The sequence below is a fragment of the Delphinapterus leucas genome, chromosome 2 (assembly GCF_059928025.1).
Source record: "Delphinapterus leucas isolate spDelLeu-1000000601 "Yukka" chromosome 2, BTC_Dleu_Yukka2, whole genome shotgun sequence".
NCBI classification, from domain to species: Eukaryota; Metazoa; Chordata; class Mammalia; order Artiodactyla; family Monodontidae; genus Delphinapterus; species Delphinapterus leucas.
Window position 1 is genome coordinate 48,486,469 of NC_143130.1, and position 12,335 is coordinate 48,498,803.

The 12,335-nt window shown below is 41.0% G+C and overlaps 1 protein-coding gene across 18 annotated transcripts in view; it reads left to right on the top strand.

Annotated features, from left to right (window-relative positions):
* MCTP2 (multiple C2 and transmembrane domain containing 2) overlaps nucleotides 1–12,335 on the top strand; it is a 250,502-nt gene that overhangs the window by 137,732 nt on the left and 100,435 nt on the right. For all 18 annotated transcript variants that reach the window (XR_016392018.1, XM_022598922.3, XM_022598920.3 and 15 more), the window contains 2 exons: nucleotides 10,683–10,785; nucleotides 12,166–12,268. Coding sequence is in view for 17 of the 18 variants with exons in the window: in XM_022598922.3 (XP_022454630.2) it covers nucleotides 10,683–10,785; nucleotides 12,166–12,268 (206 nt within the window). In the remaining variant the exon portion in view is untranslated. The remainder of the gene's footprint in view (nucleotides 1–10,682; nucleotides 10,786–12,165; nucleotides 12,269–12,335) is intronic.

The window sequence follows — 12,335 nt, forward strand, 5'->3', positions numbered from 1 at the left end:
TGTAGCTTTCCAAATGATATAAGATATTAATAACCTATATCTAGATATGTTACCAATATTAAGATATTTATAAAAGATAAAGGCTTCAGTGTTCTATGTGTAGAAAAGATAATTTATTATTTTTGAAACTAATTCATTCTTTTCTAAATATGCTTATTTATTGTGTGATTGAACCTACCTTAGAATTAATAAATTTAAATTTATATATAGTTTGGCATTTTTGTGTGTGTATCTGACATTTGTTTGTATATAAGTGAGAAGACTTTTTATTTTAAAGAATCGGAGGTAATTAACTTCTCTTGCAGTCCATCCCTCTAAAATTGGTGAAAGATATTTTAATGTTCTCTACAGCCAATATGAGATATGGATAGCCATACACAGTTATTCTAATAGAAAAGCCTGTCAGATATTTTTATTAAAGCATTTGTCTCGCAAACACCTTGTGTCCAATGTAACCTAAAATTTTTAAGTAATAGGTTATCCTCTCTGATGTCAGTTCTTCTGTAGTAAACAAGGCCATAGCCTTGATTCACAAAACAGATGATAAATTGTACTTTGAAACTCAAGGTGAGCACAGCTGTTTGTAATGTTTAATGAGCCCAACATACTTCACTCAGCTGCCGCTAGTCTTAGAACTCAGCTGTTTTGAGAAGAAAGCAATAAAAACCAAACAAAAACAATGCAGAGTTTGTTTCATAGGCTATAAAAAGGTAATCAAGTAGATAATAGGTAAACAGAAAAATAGGGAACTGAAATATTTTCTGATTAGAATTGTATTTCAGTACAAATGGCAATGCTTATCTTACCTATTGGGAGACCCACCAGTGAAGAGTAGGAAAGTATTTACTGTGTTCAGCGCATACACGGAGAAATGTTCTGAATAGCCTTGTTATAATTGATAGAATATTGTGGGGAAGCTTCCAGAATTGTACAACGGAGGGGCTCCTTCCGTGTATCGGTACTGAAACCATCACGGCCTCTATTTGCATAACGCACCTGGCAAAATTCAGCACTTAGTCAGTGATCCTTCTCTTATATTCTGAGAATCAAAATGTGGGTTTCACACATCTTCCCCCCTACTAATTAAGCTTTCTGTATATTAATTTTGTTCTAAAAGAGTTCTTATATATTAACACCCTTCTCCTTAACGAATCTTCCAGTGGCAGGATGGGTTATTCTTTAGTCCCCCTCCACTTTATTCCTCCACTGTGTTAACACCACCAAGATGACCCTAGCCGTTAAGTATTCTGACATAAAATAGGGGCGATAGAAGCTTAGGAGAGTTTTCTTTACCTCGTCATGCCAGCAGTGGCAAAAGAGCAAGGAGAACAGCATTGCAAGCCCACCTCCATATGGAATGATAGTAAGTGTTCTAACAACATAGCATAATAGGATGTGGGTCTCAATAGCCCTTCTTTTCATATAGCACAATGCCATCTTAATTTTTCATGTTCCTGTCATAATACGCTGTATGTCATGATGAGAAGCTGGGGAATTATCAGGAGGCAACAAAGGAACAAAACTGGAAATAACCATCTTTCCTCCCAATTTGGAGTTACTGTTCTCCAGGGGTCTTTTTTATCATTGCGATTTTTTGTTACTTTTTGCCATACAAAACCCACCCATAAAACGCAAAAATTTTCCAAATATATCTGGATATTTTTGACTTCTTGGCTGTAAGATTGTCACTTGGACCCTTTCTCTGTTTCCAATGTGAGTAAGACAACTACCAAATTAACAGAATCTTGTAATTAGAGAATCTTTATCAGAGGAATGGAAAAGACTATGTTTTCAAACAAAAAATATGGGTTATGGGGAAGTAGTCTTATGTGACAAATAAGCATGTCAGGAGCCATAACGGTGCCTGATCCAGGAGAACAAAGACATTTAATTCAAGAACTCCATACTTCTTTTCAGGGAGCCCAGTGTAGTTTTCCAAATGCTTTTTGAGTTAGTCTTAATTTAAGAAAAGTCACCTTGGTGGGTAGATCTAGTGATCTACAAGAAATGTTCATTGAGCATCTACTACAGATCAGACATACCTACCTGTAAGGAGCTTGTGATCACTTCACTCTTCCTTCTCTAGGGGGCAGTGAGCATCACTGATGTGGATAAGGACCTTGCTCAAAATTGGGTGGCATTTTTAGTTGAGTGGTTCTTTGGCAATGCCATTAGGAGGAGCTCTCTGTTCCACACGCAGGGTTGCTCTCCCATGACTGGTAAAGTTCTCCATTCATTCATTAAGTACACGATCCCTTTCCAAGAGACTGAAACTCATGCTTTGGGTAAATTAATCTTCAGCTCAATAATTTATTCACTGAAGATGAAAATTATTCCCCATTTTATTTGCTCTTTATTTTTATGGTAGCTGCCTTTCATTTTAATCCCCATGTATTATGGTATAGAAGATGTATAGAAACAGATGTGTAAATCTTGGTTCTACCACATACCAGCCTTGGGTCCACTTAAGCCTCCAGCTTCTCATGGGTATTTTGAGAGTTAAATTAAAACCTAAATGAGCATACCTGACACATATTACATGCTCAATAAATGCTATTCCCATTCTTTATTAAATTTATTTTTTTAAAGTACAGTTGACCTGGGGAATTTCACAGGTCATTGTCTTCTTGGTATTTTGTTTATGATTTCTCTAATTTTAAATAATGTTGGAAATATCAGCATTGCTAATCACTTTTAGCTTTTCAACCACTTTTAGAAATCTATAGTTACCACTCTATGATGTTTGTTTCTTTTTGTTTCTGTTTCTATTGCCTGATAAAGGTGAAGAAAAAACATGCTTCATGGTAGGAAAATTCTCATAGTTAAACCAGTTTAGTGCTTGTATTCACATTTTGATAATATGGATAATAGTTTTATCGATATAAAATGCTTTTATGAGCTCAATTTTTTGTTGTATATAAAAGTGCTGTTTTGAGAAACTGTTGACCAAAATACTGCAGTTAGATACCATATTACAGTGTAGAGATATTCCAGCCATATGCTGTAATACTGACATTTGAGTAGTTTCTGTAAATTATAACACTAGCTTTGTCTTCTGTTGTTTTGGGTTTTATTGAAACATAAGACTGCTTGTATCAAAAGAGAAATAAAATAGTCCTATGGTTGTTGTTCATTGGGAATTTTAAGTCACATGTCCATTTTCTAGTTTGTTTTCATTGTCTGCTGTTTGAAGCTATATTCATAGCAATACGTCCCCTCTTAAAGATGCCCCATTTTCAAAGGGTTGACTGTAATTGAATTTCTAGGAAGCTCAGCCATAGTGATTCAGTGCTCTTAATTTTCATGAGAAACTCATGGCTAGATGAGCCCAAATCAAGAACAACTTTTTTTTTTTTTTTTTTTTGGTTGCGGTACGTGGGCCTCTCACTGCTGTGGCCTCTCCTGTTGCGGAGCACAGGCTCCGGATGCGCAGGCTCAGTGGCCATGGCTCATGGGCCCAGCCACTCCACGGCATGTGGGATCTTCCCTGACCGGGGCATGAACCCGCGTCCCCTGCATCGGCAGGCGGACTCTCAACCACTGCGCCACCAGGGAAGCCCCAAGACCAACTTTTTAAAAACATGTAAAAAATGATACAAATCTGCCCTGGCGGGCCATCTGCTTTAGCAGTCTGCCAAGGAACATGAACTCTAGTTGATGTAAAGTTGGGGAGTTTATTGAAGATTTAGCAGTTTGTAGCTTACCTGGTACCTTGTGAGTGAATGAGTTCAGTTCATTGGTTAACAACTGATCTTACTGGCTGGCTTCTTAGTAAGATCTTCATTTACTCAGCCAGTATACCTCCTCTGTGTGTGAGCCTGTGGTGGATCCTGGTGACATGGTGGGGGAGAGGAATTGGTCCCTGCCTTGACATGGAGTGACTGCTAACCCAGTGGCATCTAATGACAATGATACTGTCAAGGTCAAGAACAGGTGTCAAGGTTCATTAAAGGGACACCTGACTGGTGTTCCTGCAGGAAGTGATGTTTTAGCTGAGGTGTCAGGGATAGGGGGGAATTAACACAGTAGAGCTGAAGGAAAAGCAGTTTTCAAATGAGGGAACAGCATGTTCCAAAGCCTTCAGGGCTTTCCCAAGACATACAGAAAAGCAAGTGAAACTGGAGAACAGAGCAAGGGGACCCTTAGGGGCAAGGAGGCTATTGTTATTAGGCGGGACCGGATTATATAGGAACATGGGGTCCAGGTGAAGAAATTAGAGACCTTTTTAAGTAGGGAACTGATATGATCCGATATGAACTTACATACAAGTTTATTCTGGTGGCTGCAAACAGCAGGGATTTTGGGGGTGCAAGACTGAAAATGGGGAGATGTTAGGCAGATTCAGTGGATGATGGTGCTTTATGGAGCTTGAGCGGTGACAGGGGAATGGAATTAGGAGAAGGAAAAATTCTCATGTCATCAGTTCTTGTTTGTGCTAGAATATTACAACATCAGAAATGTAGTTAAAAAACATTTCAGCAATAGTGTCCTCTTCCTTTGCGGACCTCACAGTCCTAAGTGAGACCTGTCTGTCCCCAGCTCTGGATGTCTGCCACGGTGAAGCGATCCGTCCTCATCTGCAGGATGCCACCGAGGCCATTGTTTGGATTAGAGATGCTTGCAACCCACTCGGGAAGGGAGGAGATACTTGAAAGTTAGGTCTAGAAGGAATAGAGATCAGTGTTTTCTCTTTCTTTAAAATCCGTCTCACAGCCCAGCACAGTACTTTCCACATTTTAGGAAACCATAAATTATTTGTTGAAGGGAGGAGCAGGTACATCATACGGTGTGGCATTATGATGCCCAAACTAATGATCATAGGAGACTGAGTGGGGAGCTCCCTGGAGTTTAAGGTGGCAGAGAAAGTCCCATGCAGGTGATGCTCTTGAACTAGGCCTCGGAGGTTAGTTGGTCCTGTTTTTTTTGTTTTTTTTTTGGAGAGGAGCGGGGCTTGAAAGAGCATTGCAGGGAGAAGCCATTCCACACGCAGAGTTAGGAAGCATGACTGAGCCCCGTACCTCTGTGTGCTGGTCAGGGGTGGGGCACAGACATGCCAACTTGATAAAGGTTAGGAAATAGGAGATAGATCAGGATGGATGGTGTGGGATAAGTTGTCAGAGAACACAGATTTTCAGGATGAACACTAGAATTGGCTCCAATATGCAAAAGTAAGGTTTATCAACAGACGGTTGGGGGCAAGAATTGAAGGGAGAGATTTTGGAAATGAAGTCTGGAGTGGCTGTTGTCCCCACTCCCACATCCGCCCCTAGCCTGAGCTATAATCCTCCACAGTTAGCTTCAGGAATTACCTTCCTCTAGAAAGTCTTGCCCCTTGTGTTGACAGTCTTTGGTGGCTCCTGGCTGCTTGATAAGTAAAAAGAAATAAAATTTTTAAAAACAGCACCAGTCATGGCCTTCCAGGCTTCCAGCCAGTCTCTTCCTTTATCCACCCATATCTTATATTTCCTGATCACCACTCTTAACTGTATATATGCATATATATGTATCTACATCTGTATCTATCTATTATCTATCTATCCATCTACTCAATGAATGTTAGGCTCCGATCTGTCCCTATCTCCTCAGCAAGGACCTACCCATTTCTTTTAACTGAATCAGTCTCCTCCTAAACCTTGCTTAGAATTCACCTCCACTGTGAAATCTTTCTGGACTTTAACCAACCAACTTAAATGTCTCTGAACTTTAGTTTCCTCATCTGAAAAATGGCACAGACATACCTTACCTCATAGAATGGACGTGAAGATTAAAGGAGAACCTGCATGAAGCATCGTTTTTTGCACAGAGTGGGAGGAGCCTGGCTCCCTCCAGCCAACACCCATCAGCAGAGCCCAAAGTTCCTTGCTGCCTTCTGTCACTGGGCCAGGACACTCTTCACAGGGCATGAGAGGGGCACGCATACCTTGCTTGTGCCTGCAATGGGCCCCTTCAATGAAATACAGGGCTAAATACAGAACAGAGATGTACAGGTGTGCAGTTGAAAAGGGGCAAGGAAAATATACAGTTGGAGATCACAGAGGGGAACAGCTTAGTCCTCTGGCAGAGGGTGTGAGCGAAGTTTTCACTGGAAAGGTGACATTTGCTGAAAAGCATAATTATTATGAGAGTTCCTTGAAGGTAATGACTTGGTGGTCTGTGTACATTGGGGCCGGCCTGGTTCAGTGCCAAGAGCAGAATGGGCGCTTAATAAATATTTGTTGGATGAATGATTTGACCTCTAAAATACTTTTATTGCTTGTCATTCAACTTCTGTGACTAATATAAAGGTAAAATTATTTAAGCAAGGAACCTCCACTTGCCATTCAAGGAATACAAATGAATTTTAATGTGCTGTTCAAAAATAGCAAAGGCTATTGAGAGCAAGGCGCTGAAACACCACCCCACTGTGAATCGGAATCACCAGTGGTGTAGCCGTGTCAAGGTGACAGGGCATCTGGCTGTAGAAGAGGTCATCTAGATGTTTTACCTGTAAAAACAGGTGGAGCAAAGAGCAAAAGTGCAGACCCAAGTGTATATATGTCACTTTGTCTGGTACTGTTTGCTTGGTACTCTTGGGAAACATTTGTGATGGGAGATCGTTTTATCATGATTGAATAAAAATACTCATTATTTAAATTTTTTTTGAAAATTTATGCCCTTGGAAGGGCAAGAAATCAATCCTAAAGTGTATATACATTACTCTATAAATGTGTTAATGTCTTCGCTTGTTCTTCCCCCTCTCTGCCTGTTTATACTGTAGTATTAATTAATGCAGCATTTTAATGAGCTTTGACGGAATTATCTTCAGGGAGTTGGCGCAGTGTGTTCCTTGGAGACACACAACTGAAGTCCCCAGTTCCTGGAAGGAAGGCTGTTCCTTATTAGCTGGGATAGCGGAAGAGTGCTGGAGAGGGGTGGGGTAGGCAGGGCTCAGCCCACCTGTGCAGGCACAGGCCCGGACCCTCTCCACGTCGCTGTGGAGGAGCCCCCGGGCTTTCATTACAAGTGTCAGACGGTTCTCCCCGAGCAAGTGCTGGTGGGATGGCATGTCAGTGTCTCTGGAGGAGCAGCCCTGACACCTCCCAACAGTCTGACAAACGGTTAAGTAGCGGTTTCAGCTTGGGTTGAGGATGAGAACATGTGTGTTCTTTCATGTTCATGTTCTTTTCATGTTACTCGAGAGATGTCATGACCTTTTGCACTGTCACCCAACCCCTACCCTGTGCCACACTGCCTTTTTAAAAAAATTGAAGTGTAGTGAATATACAGTGTTGAGTTAGTTTCAAGTGTACAGCAGAGTGATTCAGTTATACACATATGAATCAGATTCTTTTCCATTATAGGTTATTATGAGATATGGAATATAGTTCCTGTGCTATGCAGTAGGTCCTTGTTGTTTATCTGTTTTATATAGTAGTGCGTTAATCCCAAATTCCGAATTTATCTCCCCACCTCCATCACCTTTGGTAACCGTGTAAGTAACCGAAGTTTTCTATGTCGGTGAGTCTATTTATATGTGGCAAATAAGTTCATTTGTATCAAATTCTTTTTAACCAGCTTTCCAACAAATGCTAAAGGAACTTATCTAGGCAGAAAAGAAAAGGCCACAACTAGAAACAAAATTACAAAATGTATCTTTTTTTTTTTTTAGATTCCATAAGTAAGTGATATCATGTGATATTCGTCTTTCTCTGTCTGACTCAGTTCACTTAGTATGATAATCTCTAGGTCCATCCATGTTGCTGCAAATGGCATTTTTTCACTTTTTGATGGCTGAGTAAAATGTCTTAAAGAAGCAAGACTCTTTACAGATGCAGATGGATTTGTGTGTGTGTTTGATTTGGGCTGCCCAACATCTGAAACCCCTTCTAGGTTTGGGGTGCTTCTCATCGAATGTTTTGGGGAAGGGCTCAGAGCCACTTTCATGTGGTGGAAAGCCAATATGTACTCCCTTTCTGAGCCCTGGAAGTTAGGGCATGAGGATTTGCTAGGCAGGGGCAATCCCTTTACATCTACATCAAGTGAGGCAAAGAAGCGGGAGTGGAGAAGTCATCTTAGAAGCAGCTACATTTAGGGGCCGGGGTCGGAAGTGTCGGTGGGGCCAGTTTTCCTGGGAAGCAGAGGCCATGCCAGACTTTTCCTGGGGTGAGAGATTGGCTGAGATTCTGTGCCTCAGCATTCTTTGGTTTCCAGTGATTTTTCCAGCCTGATTCTCCAATCTGTGGTCTGATCCTGAGAGCTGCTTGCTATTATTTTAATAAATTCCTTTTCTGCTAAATTTAGACAGGGATCATTTCCATTATTTGTAAGTGACGACCCCAATGCATTCATCTGTGTCTATGGCTCGATCACTGTCTGCTGGCCACTGAGATAATAGCCTTGACTTAAAAGCTTTGGCCAGGCATCTAAGTGTCCAGGCCACTAGTCAGCTGAATGGAATCTCCTGTTTAACACTGACTCTTAGCCATGCAGCTGCTCTTCTTTTCTTCCTTTTTTGAAATATCATCTTCATGCTGGCTCCTGCACATGTGTCTCTCTAATGACTTGCAGTACTTCAGAGCTCCCGGTTATTAAGTGAATTAGATGTAGGTTCAGTGACCTGAATGGTAGGCCAGTAGGTCAAGTGGCCTGAGCACTGTCTGAGTGAGGCCCCGGTCTGGGATTCCTTGGCCATTTGTTGGAGGCATGTCTGTCCTTTTGCCCCCAATTAATTTAGTACACACCGCTTTGTAAAGTGCCAGTGTGCGCAGAGGTAGGCCGTGTGTTCATGTCCTGCGAACGTTAAAGACCCTGACGGTTTCAACTCTGGATCCCTCTGCCAATCCCAGCAGAAGGGGAGAGACTTCTTATGCGGTAGCTTTCTGTGTGCCCCCTTTGGATTCAGGATTTTTTAATCTTTTTATTTTTTTCTTTTGGAGGCTGTGTGAGGTAGGGTGGAAGAAGAAGAGGTGAGATGGGAGAAGTAAAGGTTAAGCGTCATTATTTTTTAAGATAAAAACTTTGAACTTAACCTTATGAAATTAGACTTCTGCATGTGTCTGAGCACCAAAAATGTCCCATGTGTATTCTCACCATTTACTAAATATATAAGATCATATGTGTGTGTGGCCACTCACTCCAGAGCAGAGTTTTAACTCCTGAACAGCCATGGTTACACTTTTTCTCATTTCTCTTATCACCTCGTAGAAGCATGTAAGTTATCATAGACTTCCAGTTGTAGACGAGTAATTATATTCATTCAGGGCCTTCCCTGGTGGTCCAGTGGTAAAGAAGCCACCTTCCAATGCAGGGGATGCGGGTTCGATCCCTGGTCGGGGAACTAGGATCCCACATGCCGCGAGGCAACTAAGCCCGCGCGCCACAACTACTGAGCTCGTGTGGCTCAATGAGAGAGCCCGTGTGCTGCAAACTATAGAGCCCGTGCGCTCTGGAGCCTGAGTGCCACAACTAGAGGGAGAAAACCCGCACACCGCAACTAGGGAGAAGCCCGCGTGCCACAGCAAAGAGCCTGCGAGCCGTGACTGGAGGGAGAAAACCCACACACCGCAACTAGAGAGAAGCCCGCGTGCCACAGCGAAGAGCCTGCGTGCCGCAACAGAAGATCCCGCATGCCTCAACGAAGACCCCGCGTGCCGCAGCTAAGACACAATGTGGCCAAAACAAGAAAAACAAATTATATTGGCTCAAAGAGAATTTAGGAAGGAAACAGAGATGTGCTTCTGTTTTAAAACAAAACACAAACTTGGACTCTCTAACATGCCACATTGACACCTGCTCTTGTGAGACCAGTGTTGCCATTGCTCTCAAGGCTGCATCTGGGTTGTGTGTCAGTCCCAGTCCAATAAGTGTGCTGACACCTATATGCCTGTCCACCTCCCCAATTCCCACACAGGGCTTACACGGCTTGCTAAAAAGAGAGGCTCACGTTCAATCTTTTAGCAAGCACAATTTTTTTTTAATTGAAGTGTACTTGATATACAGTGCTGTGTTAATTTCTGCTGTACAGCAAAGTGATGGTTATACATATATATATACATTCTTTTTCATTATGGTTTATCAGAGGGTATTGAATATACAGTAGGACTTTGTTGTTTATCCTTTCTATATCTAATAGTTTGCATCTGCTAACCCCAAACTCCCAATCCATCCCTCCCTCACATCCCCTCCCCCTTGGCAACCACAAGTCTGTTCTCTATCAGCAAGCCCAATTTTATTGTTACAATATGTGGAATCTAAAAAATGATGCAAATGAACTTATTTACAAAACAGAAACAGACTCATAGATTTAGAAAACAAATTTACAGTTACCAAAGGGGAAAGGTGGGGTGAGGGATAAATTAGGAGTTTGGGATTAACATATACACACTACTATACATAAAATATACAATCAACAAGGACCTACTGTATAGTACAGGGAACTCTACTCAGTATTCTGTCATAACCTAAATGGGAAAAGAATCGGAAAAAGAATAGATATAGGTATATGTATAACTGAATCACTTTGCTGTACACCTGAAACTAACACAGCATTGTAAATCAACTATACTGCAATATAAAATAATAATAATAATTGGAAAAAAAGTGCATGACTTTTGTTCACTTTGCCTCTGTCACTTTTGAGATTCACTTGCCTCTGACCAAGGAGATTCCTTTGTCTCTGACCCACATCTGTGTTCTCTTTGCAGGGAAGAGCGATCCCTTTTGCTTGTTGGAGTTGGGAAATGACCGACTTCAGACACATACCATTTACAAAAACCTCAACCCTGAGTGGAACAAAGTTTTTACATTGTAAGTACTTTAGCCCCTGGAATATCAAAGAGCGGCTTTAACTCAGAGACCAATTATCCCTGATATGTTTGGGGCAGTCTGGGGCTCTTGAGTGGAACTTTCTGTCCATTTTTATGGGCAAAGACCGAAGTTTATTGTTTTTCTTTTTCTGAAAACCTTTTATGCTTTCATTTTATAGAGTATAGTGTTAATAATAGAAGAGACCATTTGGAACTGCAAGGGAGTGTTATAGGAGAGGCATTTGTAAAGTAGGTCTTTTAGTGACTAAATTAATCTGTGAGTAGAAGGAAGCTTCCATAAATCCAGACTACTTCATTCCTGGGTTAAAGGAAATTACAAATGTAGACCTGTCTTTAATTCAAGGAGCTTATATGGTACAACATTATTTTAATATCTGAAGGCTTGTATTCTGCCAGAGTCTTTTGGAACATATAGATTATCTGCAATTCCTCGAGGACTCCCAAAGGCCCCTTATATTCCAGATTCTCTGAATGACCTGCTCCGTAGTGATGTTCACTTTTCAGACTCAGGCATTTAGGAGGCTGGGTATATTCCTAGTTTGCTTTAGATTCCAAGGCGTCTGGCCATCAAGGGGGAGGCCCCTTTTTGAATTTGGGTGAAATGGTGGTACACTGGCCTCACAACACTGAAGAAATGCTCTGTCTGTGCTTATAACTGAAAGAATATATCTCGTATTGAATGGAATTGGTGGTTCCCAAGCAGAAACTTCCCAAGGATCTATGAGAAGAAGATTAGCTGTGCTAAGCAGGTTTGCAACTTGCCATATGCAAGTCTCTGGTTTGGTCAACACCCTGCCAGTGACCATGGCTCCGTGTTTCATTGTAGCCAATGTCTGGCTTCCGGTCAACATAAAAACTGTTTATAAGTATGTAAATACGCATGAGACTTTTAGTACTCTGTGTTTCAACAATAGGATGCTTTCTAGGGATCTCGGCAAATAGTGATTTTGACCTTTTTTTTTTTTTTTTTAGGGAATTCTTCATTAGTTTAAAGTAAAGTAAATTTGATTTTTGTTCTTCTCATTTGGAAGCTACTTTGAAATCACTGTCCTCCTTATTCTGTCCCCTGTTCTCTTTCTTTATCCTGTTTCTTTAACAGTTCTGCCCTTGAGTACACATATACATGGAAAATGTCATAGTAAAAAAGTTGACTTTTTTTTCCATATGGATGTCTGAATCTTCTCTGGTGGAAGGTTTGGGAATAGTCAGTTTGATTTAATTTTTGGAATTTAATTAAATGGTACTTTTATACTCTGAGGACATACAGATTTAATTAGTGAAACCGTGTTTTCAGATCTTCGTGGAACAGACTTCACTTTTGTGTTTTTGTATCTAATGCATGGTGTGTTTCTTGTTTCAGTCCCGTTAAAGATATTCATGATGTTTTGGAAGTGACTGTGTTTGATGAAGATGGAGATAAACCCCCTGATTTTCTTGGGAAAGTTGCCATTCCCTTGCTGTCTGTAAGTTACCTTCGTTAATGTACAGTGTGTGAGTCATTTTACAGTTGACAAGTTTCTATGGTCTAGA